The 21,647-nt window shown below is 41.4% G+C and overlaps 1 protein-coding gene and 1 long non-coding RNA gene across 2 annotated transcripts in view; one reads left to right on the top strand and one right to left on the bottom strand.

Moving 5' to 3' along the window:
* Positions 1-228: 228 nt before the first annotated feature.
* hmgcra (3-hydroxy-3-methylglutaryl-CoA reductase a) overlaps positions 229-21,647 on the bottom strand; it is a 50,989-nt gene continuing 29,570 nt past the window's right edge. Inside the window, exons 16-20 of the mRNA XM_012857973.3 lie at positions 21,288-21,458; positions 10,308-10,448; positions 10,063-10,221; positions 5,257-5,411; positions 229-448 (exon numbers count right to left, since the gene is read on the bottom strand). Coding sequence (XP_012713427.1) covers positions 376-448; positions 5,257-5,411; positions 10,063-10,221; positions 10,308-10,448; positions 21,288-21,458 — 699 coding nt within the window. The 3' untranslated portion in view covers positions 229-375. The remainder of the gene's footprint in view (positions 449-5,256; positions 5,412-10,062; positions 10,222-10,307; positions 10,449-21,287; positions 21,459-21,647) is intronic.
* LOC118560094 lies at positions 767-1,371 on the top strand. Its single transcript, XR_004929065.1, has 2 exons — positions 767-1,157; positions 1,228-1,371. It is a non-coding gene; the product is annotated as an uncharacterized LOC118560094 (long non-coding RNA).

The raw sequence follows: 21,647 nt of genomic DNA, 5'->3' as shown, positions 1-21,647 counted from the left end.
TTAATAAAAACATACTCTGAATTAATATTGCATCACATGTACTGCTGTCATTCTTGTTTGTTGGGTTAACTAGTTCAGTATAACTATCCAGCAACAAACATTTATTAAGCTTGAGTCTTAACTTTGAACATATCACAGTTGTGTGCTTGGTTTGGCAAACGTGCTTGATTTTTCACAATGTCATCAAATAAGCAGCTGTAGTAATAAAATATTACAAGAGAAAGAATATTGAGTTGCTTGAATTTTTTTTTTATTTTGAACTAGGACAAAACATATTCTCAAGCTTGTAAATGTTTTTTTACTCATAAGTGATTGGTCCCATTCAAATCGGATGAGTTTCATCGCTTCCATCCAGAACGAGTTTCTTGAAGAGACCTAACTTCTTTCAATCTGCATTGAAACTCCCCTGCTGCATGTTGTCTGAGTCCCGTGTAAGTCGATCTTAGATCTGCAAGCAGAACAATCAGATCACACTCTGTTAGATTTTTTTTCCTGACAACCTGTTGGTTGTTCTGATCCTGCTTATGCTTTTTGTTTCTTGTAGCTATAAGTCCACACAGGCCGTAGTTTACTCAGAACAGGGGTCGGCAACCCGTAGCTCCAGAGCTCAGTGTAATGATCCTGGCACTGGAGCTAATAATTCTCTCTATCAGCAGCCATTCATTCATCACCCTTCTACAATTAACCTTTACTGGCTCCACCTGTTTCCAGCTGCATAAAGGCCCAGTCAGTTTCAGCCTCCAGTGCTAGATTGTCTCGAGCTTCACAGTAAGAACCTTCCAGCATTATTTGACTAAGCCTGTTTGATATCCGACTCCGACCTGTTACCTGTTAATTGAGCCTGCCTGTTCCCAGCCTGTGTCTGTCTGCCTGGTCCCCCGTCTCCTGGAATCCCTACCCTTGGACTGCCTTCTTGTGTACCGGAATTGGATTTGGACCTGGACCCCCCCGCTCGGATTATCCTTCCCCTGTGCTTCGTTTAGATTGCTGGATTCCCCGTTACCGGACCTGGATTGCCCTTGGACAAACCCCTCTCGGAAAGCCCCGTTCGTACTCACTGCCTTCCAGCCGCTCAACGGCTCCAGACTTGCTCATCTGCGGACGGATCAAGCTCTCAGAGAAGCGTGTCCGAATTGCCCGGCTCTCCTTATTATAAGGTTAGTTACTCAGCAAGGTTTTTATCATTCACCTGTTGTGCTGAGTCTTAACCATTGCCTCTACCTACAGGAGGTTCCTGCCAGTGAGCGTGAGCCGCAAACCCTGAGAGTCGACGCCTGCGTCTCCTGTTTTTAAATAAACTTTGTAAGAACGTCACTGACCTGTTGTGGTGAATCTTGGGTCGAGCTTCCGGTTCATTACACTCAGCTTTTGGTATTTAGTATTTAATCAAAATTTATTTTATTTTAGTTCATTTATTTTCAAAATGTATTTCTATGAAGATTATTGCAATCTTGTAACATATAAAATATTTAAAAATTGTAATATCCATCAATTCATCCATCCATTTTCCGACACGCGTATCCCTGTTGGGGTGGCGAGGGATGCTGGTGCCTCTCACCCAGCTGTCAATGGGCAAAAGGCGGGGTACACCCTGGACAGGTCGCCAGTCCATCGCAGGGCAACACACACGCACACACTCACACCTAAGGACCCAGGACCTTCTTGCTGCAAGGCAACAGCACCACCCACTGTGACACTGTGCAGGCCATTTATATTTTATTATTTCATATTTAAAATATCTTTGTCAATTTTAATACACGTCACAACTTCCAATGTGCAACACCTGCCAGTGTGTGGTTTCTTCAACCTTTCGACCCCAGGTAGGCCAACTATGGAGAATTTAAAGAAAAGGATAGTGTCTGATGAAAACAGGACGTTCAATGCCATGTGGGCAGATTCATTTGCTTTCACTGCTGACGAGACTGGTTTACCAGTGTACTTAATATGTAATGAGAAACTAGCTAACAACAAAAAGTCAAATGTCCCAAGATATTTCCAGAATAAACACGCAGCCTTTGCTAAATAATATCCGTATGGAGATGAGAGAAAAAAATCTGACACGGAAGGCTGATCTGAGCAAAAATCACGTAAATTCAAGTGCATATGCTAGTTGTGTTGCCGCTCAGCAGATGGTGAGGCACAGGAAGCCGTTGACAGATGGAGAATATATAAAAGAATCTTTACTTAAGATTTCAGAACATCTATTCACAGACTTTAAAAACAAGGGTTTTTAAAGTCTGCAAAGACTGTCAAAGAGAACCATACAAATGGCAGAAGACATTCATTCAGTCATTCAGATTGTGAGCAAAATAATGGTGAAAGGTTTAAATCACCGTCAGTTCCATTGATTACTGGATTAGCTGGAAAGCGCGTATTCTGATCTCCTGCTGCACAACAAAGTCCGGTGGCTGTCCAGAGGTGAGGTGCTGAAACGCTTTGCAGCATGTCTGGAAGAAGTGAGAGCTTCCTGGGTAGCAAAGGGCTCACATTTCCTGAGCTGGAACAGCCAGAGTGGCTGGAAAAGCTACACTTCTTGGTAGAATTGACAGCGCACCTGAACACGCTGAAGACAGCTCTTCAGGTTAAAGGTCGCACAGCCCTGCACTTGTTGTAGGAGGTTATGGCATTCGAGCACAAGTTGACAGTGCTTGCCAGAGATTTACAGAAACGTACACTGTCACACTTCCCCAGTTTGAGAGAGTTCAGAGAAGGTCACATGATGAATTTGGAGTATTTACATTCTGCAGTTATCGCAATGCAAACATCATTTGGGAAACGATTCAGTGAGTTCAGAGAGGAAAAAAACACATTATCCTTCCCTGTCACTCCCCTAAGCCTCGATCCATCCCTGTTGAATATGACAGCATTTCCAGGGGTCAGTCCACCTGATCTTGAGATGGAACTGGTTGACATAGTCGACAAAGAAATGTGGGTGTCCAAGTTCAAGCGCTCGACAGTGGACCTTGAAGATGTCGTCAGAAGGCTGTTCTTGCTCAGAATCACAAATGGCATGATATTGAAAACCTTCCCAAACCAGACAAACTTGTGTTTGAAACTTGGAATTCTATCCTCGACATAAAGTCAACATGAAAAAGTATGCACTTGGAGTCCTGTCGATCTTTGGATCCACATATGTATGTGAGCAGGTGTTCTCTAACATGAACTTTATTGAAAACAAACACTGCACACGCCTCACAGATGACAGCTTACAACCCTGTGTGAAGATGAAGGTGACCGCATACAGCCCCGATGCGCTGACGCTGTGCGCTGAGGTTCAGGAGCAGAAATCACATTCATCAAGTATGTCAGTATTTTAATTGCATATAATTTTGCATATATTCATATTTTTTCTTTGTTTAGTGAAATAGACATTTTATTATTCAGGTTGACGGCTGACTGCATGGCCCCAGTAAAAGGATGACAGCACGCAGAGAGAAGACGGCATTTTTGTTTGCTGCCTGTGGATAATTTTTTTTTTTTTTTCATTACTACAAGGACTCAAATAGACATTGAGTATTTTACATAACCTTCAACCCAATGTCTTTTCTTCGGAGTTAAAAATGTTTTGTTGAATGCAGAAATGTTATTTCATTTTCTCTGCAGTTGTTCATTGATTTCATAAATGTAACACAGTATAGTTTGTGTATACATAGCACAATGGCAAAAAACAAAACCTGTTATATGCAGTGTTATTTCATTTAAAATTTCGACAAGGTTTTGTGTCCCCCAGTGTTTTCTTTACTGTGTGAAACAGGTCCAAATGGCTCTTTGAGTGGTAAAGGTTGCAAACCCCTGACTCAGAATTTTAAAGTGCAACACATTGTTAATCTGAATAGGTATCTGTAAATTACAGCTAAAATAAACAGGTGGTTTAAAGAAGAAAAACAAAGAATTAGCTGGAACTGTAACATTTTTAAATTTGATCTAATAACTAACTTTTTTACAATGGAGAGGCTTCAGTCCAATACTGCACTACTTGTGCTACAGGGCTAGCACGTACAATTACATGGAAACACAGGGCATACAACTGATCAGATGGAAAATTAGTAAACAACCCATGTATGATTTTCATTGATGACAGTCCTTACCAGTGACGTGCAGTCAGGGGAGGCAAGTGAGGCCAGGCCTCACTTGTCATCATGGAAAAAAATATATAATAATGATAACATAATATAAATTGTGATTCACTCAGTCATTTGTAATAAAAGTTCTTTTTTTATCTAATTTACTAAGTTTTTTATCATATTCTATTTAAAATCGCAGACTTTTCGCTATTTTTCACGTAAATCCTTGGTGGCGCTTGATAGTGAAGCCAGTGATACCACAGCGAGTTTGGCCTCCCCAGGGATTGCGCAATCCCATGTTAACTGCGCTGGCTGCCATTCTGTGAATGCATCTTCCTGTCTCTAGATCATAAATTCAATTGTTCAAACAGTTCTGATCTGATTTTCCACAATTTAATGTATGTGGATTACGAATTGTGTTTTGGTCATCATACTGTGTGCAGGTAACATGTTTTCGTGTTTTGCTGGCCGATCATAAAGGGAAAAGAACTGGTTGTAGGTGAGGCCGGCAGTTCCTTGGCCTCTAGGGAGGGGGCGCTCAAGGGGCACCGCTCGTGATCCCAAAACTGTAGAGTGACAGCAAGTTATGGATGTATTATTAGCGAGTTATGCTAAACAACTAAAGCAGTAAAAAGATTCTAAACATACAGCCGGAACAGGACTGATCAAGGAAGGCTTTCCTCCCTGGCAGTGAGCTCCATTGAGACTGAGAGACTTTTAAAACTGAAGAAGATAAAGAGAACTTTTACTGGAAAATTACCGATATTTTTGTGCAGAAAGAGCGCCGCATGGACTTAATTTATAAGTAGAGGTAAGACAGCGATAATTACTCATGTTTTGTTTTTGTAATAAAATGTGCGTAATGTGTGTTATATGTTTAGAATGTGTTACAAATGCAGAAATCCATCATAACTCATAAACTGTTACCAATCAAATGACAAATAATTTTGTATTATTTTTTTCATCAAAGAGTCAATATTTTTTCCATGTGTCTTGGTGATTTGATTTGGCTCAATCAGTCTCCTTCAGCACTTTGCAATGAGTCTACTCTGTAGAGTGTATATATTTGTAAATCTGACTCTGATGATGTCAGTGCCTCACCAGCTATGAACCCTACTGCACGTCACTGGTCCTTACGGATAGCATTCTCTACTTGTATCTAAATCCTTTAGTTAACACCATTTGCTCTTACCTGTTGTGAGTCATGTGACTCCTTACAAGGTGCCCAGCAGCCAGAGCACTCATCAGTGAGAGCTCTCCAGCCAGGACTGTGGCACATACAATCCTGGCCAGCTGGCAAGCATTCTCCCCAGGACACTGCTGACTGGCACCTTGGACACCCAGCATCTGAGCAAATACAAATACAAACATGTAAACAAACAAACACCCACATTTCTTGAATAAAGATATTGCTGAGTTAAATGAAATTCTATAATAAATAGGGAGATAATACAGCACCATGTGAACTGGATAAAAGTGGACAATATGATATTTTCATCAGGTTAGGTGTGTAAGCTGTTCCTGCTGCCAGGTCTGGCAGTCTGTAGTAACCTTATAGATTATTTTATCATTAACCATTATATATAAATTACCTATATATAATATATGGTTTGGATTTAATTCTCAAAATGTAATTCAAAAGGCCATAAATAACTGAACACTATTATTTTTATTTAGTAAAAATTCATTCACTATTTTTTCTAATAACTTTTCACACTTTAATGTACTATTTTAGAGAGCACACATTTTAAACGTAATTAGCTTTGGTGGTCAGTTTTGCTATACTCTATTCATTTGGATAAATGCAAAAGATTGAAGTATCGAATGTAGGTTATCAGTTAACTCGCTGATGGAGCATCAGGCTGCTCCAGAACATCTTAAAAAGCAGAGCTACTTAATTGGGCCATTCCGTAGTGTCTTATTGTAATGGGTGTAGCTAATATGTTATTTACTTTTATCTTCAGAAGGTAGTCCTGGCATGAAGATGAAGTCAACTTGGGACTACACTACATCCACCAACACCTTGATGCTCCTGGGACATATGCAAGAATCCTTTTTGTGGACTTCAGTTCAGCGTTTAACACTATCAACCTGGACATCTTCAGGACCAAACTCACCCAGCTCACTGTGCCAGCTTCCACCTGTCAGTGAATAATAAACTTCCTGACTAACAGCAGTCAGCAGGTTAGGCTGGGGAATTTCAAATCCAGCACTCATACTACTATATAGCGCCCCCCACTGCTTTTCTTCCATCTACACCAACGACTGCATGCCATGGGACTCACCTGTCAAATTCCTGAAGTTTGCTGACGACACTGTTGCGCAATCAAGCCATGAGGAAAAATCAGACTGAGTTGTAAGGAAAAAAATGTGAGACAGTTACAGGCACCCAGGGACTGCCTCTCACAGCAGGGGGGATCACTGTATAAAGACTTGCTGTCCACAGACAATCGCTCTCATTTTCCCGGGGAAAACACTCTAATCCTACTCTGCGGAGCAGAGGTTCCAACTGGCTGGATCGAAGCTAAGTCTGTAGTCTATCTTCTGAGTAACCCTACACTGAAGTAAAAGAATCCATCTATGCCCAAACCAGACTTGTGATTTTTCTTTTTCATATTCAACAACTCCATGTCTGTTGTGGACACCTTGTCCCAGAACCTAAGGTGGAATCCCAACACAGTCATCATTATCAAGAAGGCCCAGCGGAGGATTTACTTCATGTGCTAGCTAAGGAATCTCAACTTGCCTAAGCAGCTCCTAATCCACTTCTACACTGCCATCATCCAGTCTGTCCTGTGCTCATTCAGAGTGCAGTGCACTGGTGTTTAACTGGCTCAACTGGCAGCCGCAGAAGATTTCCTCAAGATTTGTAATGGGACATTTCTCAAATGAGGTCAAATTGCTAAATGTAGAACAGCCCAGTGCTTTTGCGCCGCAGCCATATTAAAGTTGTATAAACATAGAGCGGTAAAGCTTGATTAGTTTGATTCTCTGAGTCAAATAGTGTACAGGTGTGTCCTTAATATCGCCTCAACAGACATATTGTGGCAACAACTAACCGCTGCTGCGTTGGTATCTGCCAGTGTGACTCATGCAATGATGATTGTGAGCATATGAAGGGAGTTTTTCCATTGATTTTCCTAAACCCTGAAGGATTGCCGAAAGAAATGGTGGTAAGAAGCCAACACAATGCCCAGACTTAATACCAGTATCTGTGCAGGTAGCCTTTGTTTATTGGCTTTTTCTTAGTGGGGTAAACACAATCATACAGTTCATGAGGGATGTTATGTGAGCTTCAGTGTTGCATACTGTGCTTATTATAGGCTATTTTGATCCAACTGGAACTTATCTTGACAAAATGTCCGAATTTAGCCAAATAAACTACAAAAGCTTAGAGGAGATCATTCAGCAGCTAAGTTTCTCCTCCTGCTACCTTGATGTTCTACACACAGCTTTCTTTAAGAAAGTTTTGCCTGTCATAGCGTCTGATTTGACTCAGATAATAAACACGTCCCTTCTGTTAGGTGTTGTTCCCCAGTTCCTAAAAACAGCAATTATCAAACCACTGCTGAAAAAGAATAATTTAGACAAACTACTCCAGAACAACAGGCCCATCTCAAACCTCCTTTATCAGTAAGATTATTGAAAAAGCTGAGTTTCAACAATTAAACACCTTCTTAACTATGACCAGCCACTTTGACGTTTTCCAGTCTGGTTTCCTCACCACAGTACAGAGACCGCCCGTATCAAGGTGTTTAATGACATCCATATAAATACAGACTGTGGAAGAACCACATTGCTGGTACTATGGGACCTCAGTGCAGCCTTCGATACTGTTGATCACTCCATTCTGTTAGAACGCCTGTAAAACTGGGTCGGCCTCTCTGGTACAGCTCTCCACAGATTTAAATCCTACTTAAAGGACAGGGACTTTTTTGTATCAGTAGTAATCAGTAATCAGTAGGTAAAGGAAGCACACAGCTTCAGCTGCTTCAGCTAGGAACCACTGATCAGGTCCGAAATCTGGGAGTATTGATGGACTCAGACCTGAACGTCCAAAAGCATCTAAAGACACATACATGGTCAGCCTTCTATCACCTGAAGAACATTTCCAGGATTAAAGGACTGATGTCTCAGCATGATCTGGAAAAACTAATCCATGCATTTATTTTTAGTAGAATTGGTTACTGCAGCGGTGTTTTCACAGGTCTGCCTAAAACGTGGATCAGACAGCTGCAGCTGCACATCCCCCCAGTTCTAAAGTCCTTACACTGGCTCCATGTATCTCAGAGAATAGACTTTAAAATGCTCCTATTAGTCTATATATTCCTGAATGGCTTAGTACCTAAATACATCACAGGCTTATTATCAGTGCATCAACCCTCCAGACCACTCAGGTTGTCTGGCTCCTGCCTACTACGCATACCTAGAACCAGAACCAGATATGGAGAAGCAGCATTTAGTTTCTATGCTCCACTGATCTGGAACAAACTTCCAGAAAACTGTAAAAGTGCGGAAAGCCTGAGTTCCTTTAAATCAAGATTAAAAACACATTTGTTTAGGATTGCCTTTGACTGTTCTAGTTGAACTGTTTTACCGAAACATCATTAGTTCAACTTTGTAGTCCAACTGTTTTTACTTGTTTGCTTTTAATTTCTATTTTTCCATGTTCTATTTTGTTTCTACATTTTATTCCTACTTGCTTTTATTCTGTTTTATTTTCCTATATTTTAATCATGTAAAGCACTTTCAATTCAATTACATTTTATTTATATAGCGCCAATTCATGAAACATGTCATCTCGAGGCACTTTACAAAGTCAAAATTTTCCTATATAAAAGGGAACCAGTTGATTGCTTCAAAGTCCCGACAAGCAGCATTCACTCCTGGAGAAGCGTAGAGCTACAGGGAGAGTCGTCTGCATTGTCCATGGCTTTGCAGCAATCCCTCATACCGAGCAAGCATGAAGCGACAGTGGAATGAAAAACCACCCATTAGCGGGAAGGAAAAACCTCCAGCAGAACCGGGCTCAGTATGAACGGTCATCTGCCTCGACCGACTGGGGGTTACAGAAGACAGAGCAGAGACACAACAAGACAGACAAAAAAGCACAGAAGCACACATTGATCCAGTAATCTGTTCTACATTATATGGTAATAGCGGGTGATCTGTCTTCCTTGGATGATGTCACAGTTAACAGAACGTCAGACCAGGTGTACCTACTTTGCCTTGTCTCTGTACTGAAATGTGCTATACAAATAAACTTGCCTTGCCATGCCTTGCCATCTTGTTTTTCTCTAAAGTTACTTGTGACTTTTGTGAATTAGTGTGTCCTTTTTTTTTGGATTTGTTTTTGAATGTGAAGTCGCTTTTTCGGGCTTGGCCTTTTCCCTACAGAACCCTTTTTTTCTGTTCTACGCTGGGTTTGGCAAAGGAAGTATGTTGAAATGAAGCTTCCGGGACGTTATTATCTATCAAAATGATTGGTATTGCAGTTGTTGACATTCTAGTTTGTACTGTGTTTGACCGACCATCCGGGAAACTTGGGCTGTCTATGGGCAAATGTGAATTTGAAAATTTTACTCAAATATTACTGTATAGTTTTATTAACCATGTCCAGTTCAGTGTCTTCCGGTGTGTGTGTGTGTGTGTGTGTGTGTGTGTGTGTGTGTGTGTGTGTGTGTGTTTAGGGTCCTGTATAGGCATCAGATTGAGGACCATTATAACTATTTTACCATCAAAATGTGGCCCATTTGTACCAAAGTCAGGACATTTTGCTGGTTCTCTTTCTATTTTGCTAGCAGTAAGGTTTAGGACTAAGGTCTGAACTGAGTTTGAGTTAAGGTTAGGATTAGGTATGCAGTTTAGGTTTAGGATTACAGTCAGGGTTAGGGCATAGAAGGGGTTGAAAATGACTGGAAATCAACAGAAGTCAATGGGAGTCAACACATGGTCCTCATACATATAGCAAGATGAGAATGAGTGTGTATGTACGTACCTTGAGGCAGGCTTGTTGAGGAGGCAGGTTAGTGCCTCCTCCTACAGTGCCCACTTCTATAGAGGGCATTGTGCAGCTAATGTACAGGTCCTTTCCTGTTAATCCAGAAGGCTCCATGAGAGTGATGCAGTTACTGCTTCCTACTGACTGGGCTGGATCCTGTTTACCACATATTTAGAGCCACGATTATTGCTAAAGTGTAACGAAATAAACTGATGCACACTGATTCAGCAGAACACCTTTACCTGTCCACAGGCTATGTAGATCGCAGCCACCAGGTTGGCTGCATGTGCATTAAATCCGCCAATGCTACCTGCCATGGCTGAGCCCACCAAGTTCTTACTGATGTTGACTTCTATCAGTGCCTCTGTTGTTGTCTTCAAAACCTGAGGAACGGGAAAAACAGGGAAATGAATTGGGAGATAAATACCACAGTGCTTCTGCATTCTCATGATGGCTGCTCATACTGAGCCTTGAACCGTTTCCTCTCCACTGGTATCACATGCTTCCTCAGGATGAGGGAGTGATAGAAAATTACTGACTAAAGGCAACCACTCGAAATGTCTTTGATATCTTGTTTCATGTATTTTGTGCTTTGAGAACATATTTCAATTTTTTTGTGTCATTTCTAGATTGTTTTGTAGTACATTTTCCCCTTTGTATGTTTTGAATATTTTTGGTGTTTGGCTTTCTTAATTACGTTTTATGTAGTTAGGCTAATTATTTTGGGGTTTTATTGTTAGACTGCTGTCTTCTGCCCATCTAAAAATAGTCTGTGCTTCAGGTACTCCTGTCTCTCACTCTCTCTCTCTTCCTCTCTCCCACCGCTTGCTCCCGCTACCTGGGTGTGCCTCGCCTGTGCACGCATTGAGGTCAGATGCTCTTGTGGGAGGCTGTAGCAGCACGCTTCAGACAGCCTGCCATTTTAGCTTCCATTAGCCTTAGCTTTTGTTTTGGTTTTGGTCTGGTGGTTACGGCTTTCTTTTAGGGTTTAGGTCCCCTTTTGGTTTTTCCTTAGGTCACTGTTGGTAGGAGCTTAGACCGCCCTGTATGGGGTTGGCCCACTGCACCTGTTGTTTCTGTTTGACACCCTTACCAGGCCCACCTTTCTATTTATACTGTGGGTCTTGTTGGGCACGGAAAGGAAAGGGTTATTTGCTTCTTCTTTTTTTCAAAGAACGTAAAAAACCCCACATCTGAACTAATGAAATTTCAAAGAAGATCAAATTAGAAACAAAATAATTGATACAATTAAATGTTTGAACCTTATCCATGTTCTTTCTAAATATGTTTTGAACTTTTTGGGCTATAACACCAGGGCATTTGAATTAGACTTTACTTAATATAGCTGGATTAAATTTGACTATATAATTAATCTGAACACATGATTTGGCTGCGTTGGACAAGAGGTAAAGGGAACATATGCAAAATCCACTTTTTTTAGCCCTAAATACATTACATTTTCTTCTGCTCTCGGCGAAGGCAGACACTTTTCTTTCTCCTCTCCTCTCCGTCCCCCATATCTGCCTTGTTTCCACTTCTATCAACCTTTTTGCGGCCTCTTTTTACATATCCTCCAAATTGTAAATTATGGATCTGGTCATCTGGACTCTCAACGCATTTGATAAAATTTTCTTGACGAGAAGACTTGGCTAAGGAAAGTCAACTGTGTCTTGACAGGACAATTGCAGCTGCACACACGATGGACTCCTGGGAGGAGGATCATGGGTCTTTCTGTTTTGCTAGTCGAGGATGTTAAAAAATACATTAAAAATTGGATTTATGATGTTATGGAAATATATAATCACTTATATGATAATAGTGTATTTTAAAGTAATACAGATATCAACTTTAACCCAGTAACCTAAAGATGAGAATGTGTGCAGAACAAAAGGTGGATTCAGACTTCAGCAAGCGTGTACCAGCCACAGGATGGAACGGGAGATTTATGACAGCCTTGTGAGCAGATAACACTTTTAAAGTTCTTTTCTCAACGTTTCAATGTTATTTCAGTTAACTCCCAGGAACCGAGCTAAGGTAATGGATTACATCTAACGGTCAAGGGTCAGGAAACAAATTTTTTCAACAGACTCAGTGTTTGCATTTAGACTGGGAGGCAGTTCAGGAGGGTTGGTCTGGCCCTTCTAGAGCCGCCCGTGGGTTAAAAGCATGATACAAACGTATGAAGCGCTGAGACACACTTATGACACGGGCAGAAAAGGTTAAGGTATCCGCGGCTGTGATAAAACTTGTAAGTGTCTCCCACTTTGGAATGTGGGAGACACAAGTTTTCTTAAAAGATCCTTTAATCTTAAAAGATTAAAGGCAGATGTCGTCTTATTGCAAGAAATTCATAAATCAGCAACAACTGTAAATTATCTTAACTCAACTGAGTTCCCTGATGCTTTTGCTGCCTGCTATAACTCTCGACAAAGAGGAGTAGCAATTTTAATTCACAAAAACATTAGTTTTACAATATTACACAAATTTATAGATCCTGAAGGTAGATTCATAATAATAAAAATATCTATTCCTAAGCAAAAGTTATGTATTATCACTATATATATGGCCCAAATGTTGATAACACCTCATTCTTCCACTTTCAAAACATGGGGGTTGCTCTGTATTTATTGGGGTCTAAACGAGGAAATAGACAGGTTGAATACAACAGGGACTCAGCGCAGTTGGCCATCATTAAATGTAGTCAAACAATACATGAGTGATTATGGTCTTTGCGATGCATGCTGATCTCTTCATCCTAACAGTAAGGAATATACTTTCTTTTCAAATGTCCATCATTCCTACTCTGGTTTGGACTATTTCTTAAACAGCAGCTTGCTGCTGTCTGACATTTTAGATGATGTGATAAATCCTACTGCTGTCAGTGATCAAGCTCCTGTTTCTTTAACCTTAATAAATAAAAAAGTAACCCTACAAAACAAAGGCTGGAGACTTAACACATCATTGCTTAAGGATGAAGAAGTTATCAAATATTTTAAAGAAGAGTATGCTTCATACTTGGAGCACAATGATTTACCAGGGGCATCAGCATCGATCCTTTGGAAAGCAGGGAAAGCAGTGATGAGAGTAAAATAATTAAATTCTAATCTCATAAGAAGAAGATAGAAAACAAAAAAAAATCAGGAATTAGAGGAAAGAATTTAGTAACTAGAAACCTCCCAGGAAAAGCTGGGTAAAATCCATAAAGTAAAATTAGAATTAAACAAATATATTTAAATGGAAAATACATTTTTAATTCAAAGACTTCAAATAGGAAACTTTGAAGATGGCAATAAGTCAGGAAGCTTCTTAACTAATTAGCTAAAATTAATACAGAAAAAAACTATATTTGCAGTTACACACTCAAGTGGTAATACATTATATGGTCCTGAAAATATAAACAACACCTTCCGAGATTTCTACAAATCTTTATATGCATCGCAGTTAAACCCATCAGATAATGACATCAAACAATTTCTGGATAAAATAACACTTCCTAAATTATCAGATAGTCAAAGAATGACCCTGGATTCACCGCTGACAACAGTTGAAATTCAGGAAGCTCTAAAAAGCATGCCCAATAAAAAGGCTCCATGTCCAGATGAATTCCCAGATGAGTTTTATAAAGAGTTCTGGAATATTCTGGCACCAACGTTTCACAGAATGTTGCAGGAAACACAGGAAAATGGCACATTCCCGGGAAATATTAATTCTGCTACCAATGGTCTCTTGCTTAAACCAGGCAACGATCCTGCGTTTCCTACTTGCTATCGTCCCATCCCTTATTAACGTGGATATTAAAATAATCTGTAAAGCTCTTCCAAAACAATTAGATAACGTCACTCCTCTCATAATACACCCTGATCAAACTGGTTTCATTAAAGGAAGGCAGTCATCCACAAATGCAAGACGATTACTTAATTTAATAGATTATTCCTATAGTAACAACATTGAATCCAATATATTGTCTTTAGATGCAGAAAAAGCATTTGATAGTGTTAACTGGAATTCTTATTTGCTACTCTACATCAATTTAGTTTTGGAACTTTTTTTTAATAAATTGGTTAAAAACTTTATACAGCTTCCCAACAGCATGTGTCAGGACAAATAACCAAACATCTTCCAGCTTTTGTTACCAGACAGACTAGGCAAGGATGTCTGCTTTCCCCCTCACTGTTTGCTATTTTTACTGAACAACATTTAGACAACCTAATGTTGTTAAAGGTGTAAAATGCATGGAAATAGAGCCAATAGATTGGCTGATTTGCACATTTGCACATTTGCACATTGTATCGTATCCTGCAAAATTGATGCTGCACCTTAACCGGAAACGTACTGCAAAACTGTGTACAATGCAACTGTCTACTTTTAAATCACTGCTGCACCCTACTGCATATTTGTCTACATTTGGTTTACATTGTTTACATTTCAACTGCCTACTGTTCACTGCTGCACTTTATCCGGAAGTAAATTGAAATTTATCCTGTAAGTGACTGCGATTGATCACTGCACTTTATCCTGTACTGTAATTCACTGCAAGGTATCCTGTAGAGTTACTGCAATATTTCTGAGCTGTGTGAAAACGAAATTTCGTTCTGTATGCACTCTGTGTATACAAAATGACAATAAAGAAAGTCTAAGTCTAAGTCATAACATTTAAGATTTACAACTGCAGTCAGGGAGTATTAAATATTTGGGTATTACTGTGTCGTCTAAATTGGTGGTTTTAAAGGAGAAGTCCGGTCAAAATCAGAATTCAAACTGCTGAAAGTACTTTAAATATAAAACTACTACATACTGTGCAAAAAATTATACGTTTTTTTAATTATGAATAATTTTCATTTAATCATGTTTATGTGGAGGAATCCATCTTGGTCAAGAATAGTACTGTCACCTCCATTGACGTCACTCGGCGGACCCGCAGTTGAGCAAGTTTCAACGCTGTGTTTGTCACGGCGCACTATTTTCCAAGATGGCGACGACTGGTGCTCTGTACGAAGCAGAGAGTGATGAAGTACTTAGTGACAGTGATGAGAGTTCCGTGGAGCTATCATCATCTGATAGCGATATGGATTTTTTTTAGAAGAGTTTCTTGATAGAAACCGGACTTTTGACGGAATCCAGCCGGACCTATTTCCAGTGCAAACTCAGTCGGGTCCTACAGTATATATGTATACACGCGCGTGTGTGTGTGTGTGTGTGTGTGTGTGTGCGCGCGCTCCGCCGCAGCACTGCAGCGGAGCGCATACAACCACACACACAGCGGAGGAGAGATCGCGCTGAAGTGACTTAAGTTATATATTTGCCCTCTAGTAAATAGGGCAGGTGGTCATTATTGTATAAATATTAAAATATAAAAGCGTTCCAGCACATGCTGGGGCGGAGGGATACCACATCACATGTGGTATCCCTCCGCCCCTCTGCTCGGTGACCATCCCCGCAAATTCTAAATAAAAAATTCTAAAATAAAGAATAACTTACCGAAAATCCTGCTCTCATGTCATGTTCAAAACATTCTTCTTCAAAATGGTCACTGCATATGACGTGTTTTCTCTCTGGCCAGAAGTTAGATGGCAAATCCGCTCTCTTCAAGTTGGCAATCCAGCAACGAGCCCGGTGGCTCATGAATCGGGAAGTTGAAATAAACAATGTTTTTTCTACTTTTACCAGTTGTGTTGGAACATCTGATGGCCATGCACGTGGGCATTGTTGCTTCAGCAATAGCTCTTGGGAATGTCAGCGGTGAAGTCTTCTGGAAATCTGAAAAAATTATTGATGATCGCAGCTATGTAGAACGGCTCCTATTGACTTTGCATGGAAAGCGGAGAGAAATGCTGTCGCCGCTTCCGCTTTTCCACGCCACAGGATGTGATGTCAAACGCCCCTTACTGCCCAAATATGGGCAGTAATGTCAGCCCCCATACACAGTGATTCAGACGACAATTTATGTTTTTATTTTCTTATTGATTAAAGATAAGTTCATTAAATAACCACAAACGTATTAGTTTTAGTTATAGCTAATGATACCCTGATTTTTCCTTGTTGACCGGACTTCCCCTTTAACAAAACTTAACCACATCCCTCTTTGAAAGAAGATAGAAGAGGATCTTGACAGATGGAAATCACTACCAATTTCACTTATGGGTAGGGTTGCTTCAATTAAAAAGATGGGTTTACCTAGAATTAATTGCTTATTTTCAATGATCCCCAATAAACCATCATTTGACTGGTTTAAATCTCTGGACTCCTCCATCTCTAAGTTTCTTTGGAAAGGTAACCAATCTGTATAATCTGTATAATCTGACTGAATTACACATTGGGTAGTACTGCTGCCTTGCAGCAAGAACGTCCTGGGTTCGAGTCCACCCTGGCTCTTTCTGCATGGAGTTTGCATGTTCTCCCTGTGCATGTGTGGGTTCTCTCCAGGTAAAAGATTATTTATGATGTTTTTTTGCTCAATCTATCTGTTCACAGTGCACAGGTATTAGTTCTGATAATTATATTCCGGCACTATGGTTATGTACACCTGTTCAGAGGTTCTGGGTCCACATATGTAAGGACTTGTCAAACTGCCTGAGTGGAAAATTTCACCTTCCCACTCAGTTTGCTTGCTGGGTACACTTAGATAAAAGCCCTGTGCTGGCGGACGTGGGTTACTACCCTGGTAGCTGTGCTGCTTTTGGGTGGGTCTGGGGTGGGTCCCGGTCTCTGGGTTCCTGGGGTGTGTCGTCCTTGAGTGGGTGTCCTGGCGGGCCCTCGGGGGCTTGGGTTCTGTGGAGTATGTCGCTTGGGGTTTGGGTCGGTGTATGCCCGGGTATTAGGCCCTACCGGAGCCTAGGGTGGGCTGGAGGGCCTTGGGGTCTGTTGAGCTGGGAAGGGGGTATGGACATTGGCATCTCATGGCAGATGCTCTCCCCTTCAGTAGCTGTATTCTGCTAGTGGGAGGAGGGGAGGTAGGGGGAGTGGGAGTGAACCCAGCCTGGGTGTCTATTGTCGTACATGGGTTAGGAGTTGTTTGAATGTTAGTGTTGGGGTGGGATTAAACTTTCATTCAGTGGTGAGAGCATTATTGAGCATTTTTCTCATGGATAAACCTTTCATACACAAGCACACTCTCACAAATCTACAGGTGCTTGGATTCAGGTACTTACAGATTCACTTCTATACAGAAAACCCCTATTTGTTGTGTCTGCAGAAGCAGTAGGTGGGGCATGTGTGTTTCTCCCCTTAATGCAGGGTGTGATGGTGGCTGCAGGCTGACAGGTGGAACACGTCAGGAGACTATCAAGGCCTGGATAAAGGGGAGCAATTCCTGACAACAAGCGCCAGTTGGTTAACTCACATAAAGTGGTAAACAGGCCTCCTTGTGCGCTCCTTGATGCATCTTAATCCCTCTGTTCCTTAGCACTCCTTGTCCTCTCCTTAGCTCCAAGCCTTGGCTCTTATGGACCTCCCTGCTGTTCTCGACTGGTTCCAATCCTCGCTCCCAGATTGTCATTGTCCTGATCTGTAAAATAACTGCTGCTGCAATCCCAGAGTTAGCTTCACCCTCACCAGCCTGTTCACCCTCCAATGTTCTACTACAAGAGAAAACATACCAACTACTCTGCTGCTGGATATTCAACCCCAGTTACGTTTGCCAATAAATCTGTTAAACTTTGATCCGTGTCTGTGACTAGCTGCTTATGAGTCTCCAGCAACCATGACACTGTTATTATCATCAGCTGTCACTTTATACATTCCATATTAAATATTACTGTATATTCTTCAGTGATGGTATGAAGGCATTGCTTGTTTGAACCTGTAATCGGTTGGTTTTGCTGCTCTTTTTATATCTCTCTTTGCACGTGAAGAAGCAGACTGAGGATGCTGTATTGTTTTCTCCCTTTTCTGTCCTTTTTCTCTTTCACTTTTACTCATTTTTTCTCTTCTACCTTCTTGTTTCAGTGTCTATTTAACATGAAATATTCCCTCCATAGATTATAATAAAGCTACTTGCATATATAAATCAAGCGGAGTACTATGGCGAAAGCAGTAAGGCTTCGCTTGTGAAAGTAAAATCTGTGTAAGATAATTATTATTGCCACTTTGCCAGACAGGACACACAAAAATAGAAAAGGAACGATGAGAGTACAGTCCTCTGTGGTGCTCATGTGCTGCTGACCACCAGGTTAAACACAATCTTTCAGGCTCACAAAGTGTGGTCTGTTTGTCAGGTAGTTTCTGATCCAGGCAATTGTTGAGGCCTCCAATCTTCTGGAGTTTCTGACAAAGCAAATCAGGCTGAATTGTATTAAATGCACTGGAGACAACAAAAAAATATGATCCTCAACCTTGTCACCTTGTCCAAGTGACAGTGGGTTTGTTAAAGCAGGTGTGTCGATGGCGTCTTCAACTCCACATCCAGGGTGACAAGCAAAAACCAGGGGGTCCTGATATGTGCTAGTTTGCTTACATAGGTGGGCCAACAGGACTCTCTCCAGTACCTTCATGATGTGGGATGTCAGGGCAACGGGTCTGTAGTTGCCGTCGATGACTGATGGGTAAGTTTTCTTTGGTACCAGAACCTGACAGGATTTCTTCCACAACCTTCTCTTGGGTCAAGCTTAGATTGAAGAGGTGCTGCAGAATCCCACAGAGCTGCTCTGCACAGACCTTCAGGACTCGGGCTGACACCATCTGCACCTGCAGCCCTGTTCTGGTTCAGTCTCTCCAGCTCCCTTTTCACCTGACCTTTAGAAACAGAAAAGCGGGAGGTGGAGGGAGCAGCAGCATCTCCTGATTTGGTTGAAGACAAACTTGTTGAAGCAGAAGGGTCCATGCCTGAGGTAGAGGATAAACATGTGAGATGTGACAGGAAAGCTGGGGGTCAAAGGATGGTGGGATGTCTGTTTGGCTGGGGGCAGGAGAGCTCTTATGGTCCCTTTGGGCATCTGGGATTTTGGTTCCCCTGGCATCTGCCTTAGTGCTCTGGGGTTGGTCTTTGGCTCCTCACAACCACCATTGAGCATTTTCTCATGGATAAACCTTATATACACAAGTACACTCTCACAAACAGCTACAGGTGCTTGGATTCAGGTACTTACAGATTTCCTTCTATACAGAAAAGCCCTATTATTATCTTCAGCTGTCAATTTATACATTTTGTGTTACATAATACTGTATATTTTTCAGAGATGGTATCAAGGCATTGGTTGTTTGTACTTGTAATACTTTATACTTTATGTATATATGTGTGTGTGTGTGTGTGTGTGTGTGTGTGTGTGTGTAACTATTACGTCTGTTGTGTCTGCGTGTTATATGTTATCTGTGTACATCTTGAGCGGAGGACTGTCTTAAATAAATTTACATTGTTTATTCCTTTTAATTTTGATTATTATAACTGTCAACTACTGATGAAAACCCCACATTCAGTATGTCAGAAAAATTTGAATATTGGGAAAATGTTCAATAATGAAGACACCCGGTGCCACATTAATAAACTCAAAACACCTGCAAAGGCCTTTAAATGGTCTCTGTCATGATTGAGTTCTGGTTTGACTTCATTTTTCTGTTATTTTCATTTTTTCATCTCATGTGGGTTTGGTTTGACTTTATTTATTGTTAGTTGTCATTGTCATCAGTTATTTTCTGTCATCTTCACTTCACCTCCTCTGCAGTTAGTCACACCTGCCAGCCACTAATTAGCCAGACTCACTTCACCTACCAGCCTCCCTACTTAAGCCTCACTCTGCTGTCACTCCTTTGCCGGTCCGTCATCGTTCTACACCCTCTCCATGCCAGTCCTCGTTTTTTGCCTTGGAAGATTTGTTTTGCTTTCTCATTTAAGGTCAGTCATGCCAGTCTCTCTGAAAGACTTTGTATTATGCTGCTTGTTCCTGGAGAAGCTCTGCTTTTTGTCCTGGTGTCTCCTGAGAACTGCTAACCTGACTAGCCGCCCTGGAGAAGTTCTGCTCTGTGGCCTGGTGTTGCTACGAGGCCTGCTAGCCGAGCAGTACTGAGCTTTCCTAGCCACCTAGTGATTGGGGACTATCTCTCTCTGGACCATCAGCTCCTGCCATCATCTACATCCCTGTTCCCGTGCAGTCCTGTCTCTCTGGTTTTATCATCAAACATCTCATTCAATAAACTCACAAAAGATTCCTGCCTCTGTGTGTAGTGTGTTCGGGTCATCAGAACAAAACATGACAGTCTCAGCCCATTTCTGTAGGACCAAGAGTGGCAGTCTGTGGTAGTTAAACCAGGAACCTTGCAGCCTCTCCAGGAGATAAGAACCCTGTTCTCTAACCACTATACCACCATTTCCCAGTATGAAATGTTTTTCACTAGCCTTGCTGCAATTCCGAACTTAGTCCCGCCCACAACGTTTTAGGTCAGGAAGTTCGGTCTGGCATTGGTCAATAGTAGCGCGAATATGCTCGCCCAATATCTGGCGGGCCAATCAAATTGTCAGGGCGGGCTTTATACGATGATGGACAGATGATCAACAGTAACATAATCAACCACGTCACCAAAGCGCGCTTGGGTTGAATTCGTTTACAACAACGATGGCTGCCGCTGGAGAGTTGAGGTGTGTAGATTCTGCTATTAGGTCTGTTCTAGAAGATATCGACAGGTTCGTGTGTTGAAGGACTCCTTGGATCCTTACATTCTTTTTGCAACACCGGCAAAAATCGTTAAGGCTCATCTTCTTATGCTAGGCTAACAGTTGAGTTCCGTTGACAACTATGCGTCGCTTAACATACGTCACACACTCCGTTGCTCTTATTGGTTGTAGGTCTATCCAATTGAGTGCAGAGGAATTTTTTTTCCTGGTTCGTTTGAAACACGCCCCATAATCACAGCTCTATGGAGCAGTATCAGACTCAAGTTCTGACTAGAATTGAGTATGACCATGTCAGGCTAGTTTTTCACCCTTCCATCAGGGTAAATCAAAAAGTTCTACCTCCTGTTTTCTCTGGTAGTTTTTCACCAATTTTGTCTGATTTAGCCCTGCTTTCTGAGGTGGAAAAGAAAGAGGGAGAAAATTACCACTATCCTGGGAAAAGAGTCTTGTACAAGGAAAGCATTATGTAAAGCCATGTTACTGAAACCCTTGTAGTAATTTACCAAACTGTATGCAGATGATGTGAGCAAAGCATAATACAACAGAAACCCAAGGGGCAGCCTTCAAAGCTTATTTGTGTGAGGAGTTAGTTGCACTTGCAGGCGTGACTCTTTTTTACCTCTTGGATCACTTTAGCTGGAATGGTAGCTTCACAGACAGCAGACTTGCCCCTGCCTTCGATCCAGTTGATGGCAGCAGGTTTCTTGTCTGTACAGTAGTTCCCACTGACCGCAACAACCTGCAGCTCAGGGAAGTGCTGCTGCAGTCTGCTCAGAGCCTTCTCTGTGCCCTGCAAGCAAACAATTTTCCTGTTAAAGAATCACTATTTATTGTGTCAATCATTGCACTTTGATAAAGTGATGAGCACTGTTCTGCTAAACAGGTAAAATCACAGAGGCCAATTTTCCACCAGCCTTACTCTATTTGGCCCACCCCACTCTGCTCTGCACGGCTCAAGTTTAATCGGACCGTGTTTTTT

Source organism: Fundulus heteroclitus, unplaced genomic scaffold, assembly GCF_011125445.2.
Source record: "Fundulus heteroclitus isolate FHET01 unplaced genomic scaffold, MU-UCD_Fhet_4.1 scaffold_384, whole genome shotgun sequence".
Taxonomy (NCBI): Eukaryota; Metazoa; Chordata; class Actinopteri; order Cyprinodontiformes; family Fundulidae; genus Fundulus; species Fundulus heteroclitus.
Note: the sequence above shows the minus strand (reverse complement) of the source record. Positions and strands in the feature narration are given on the sequence as shown.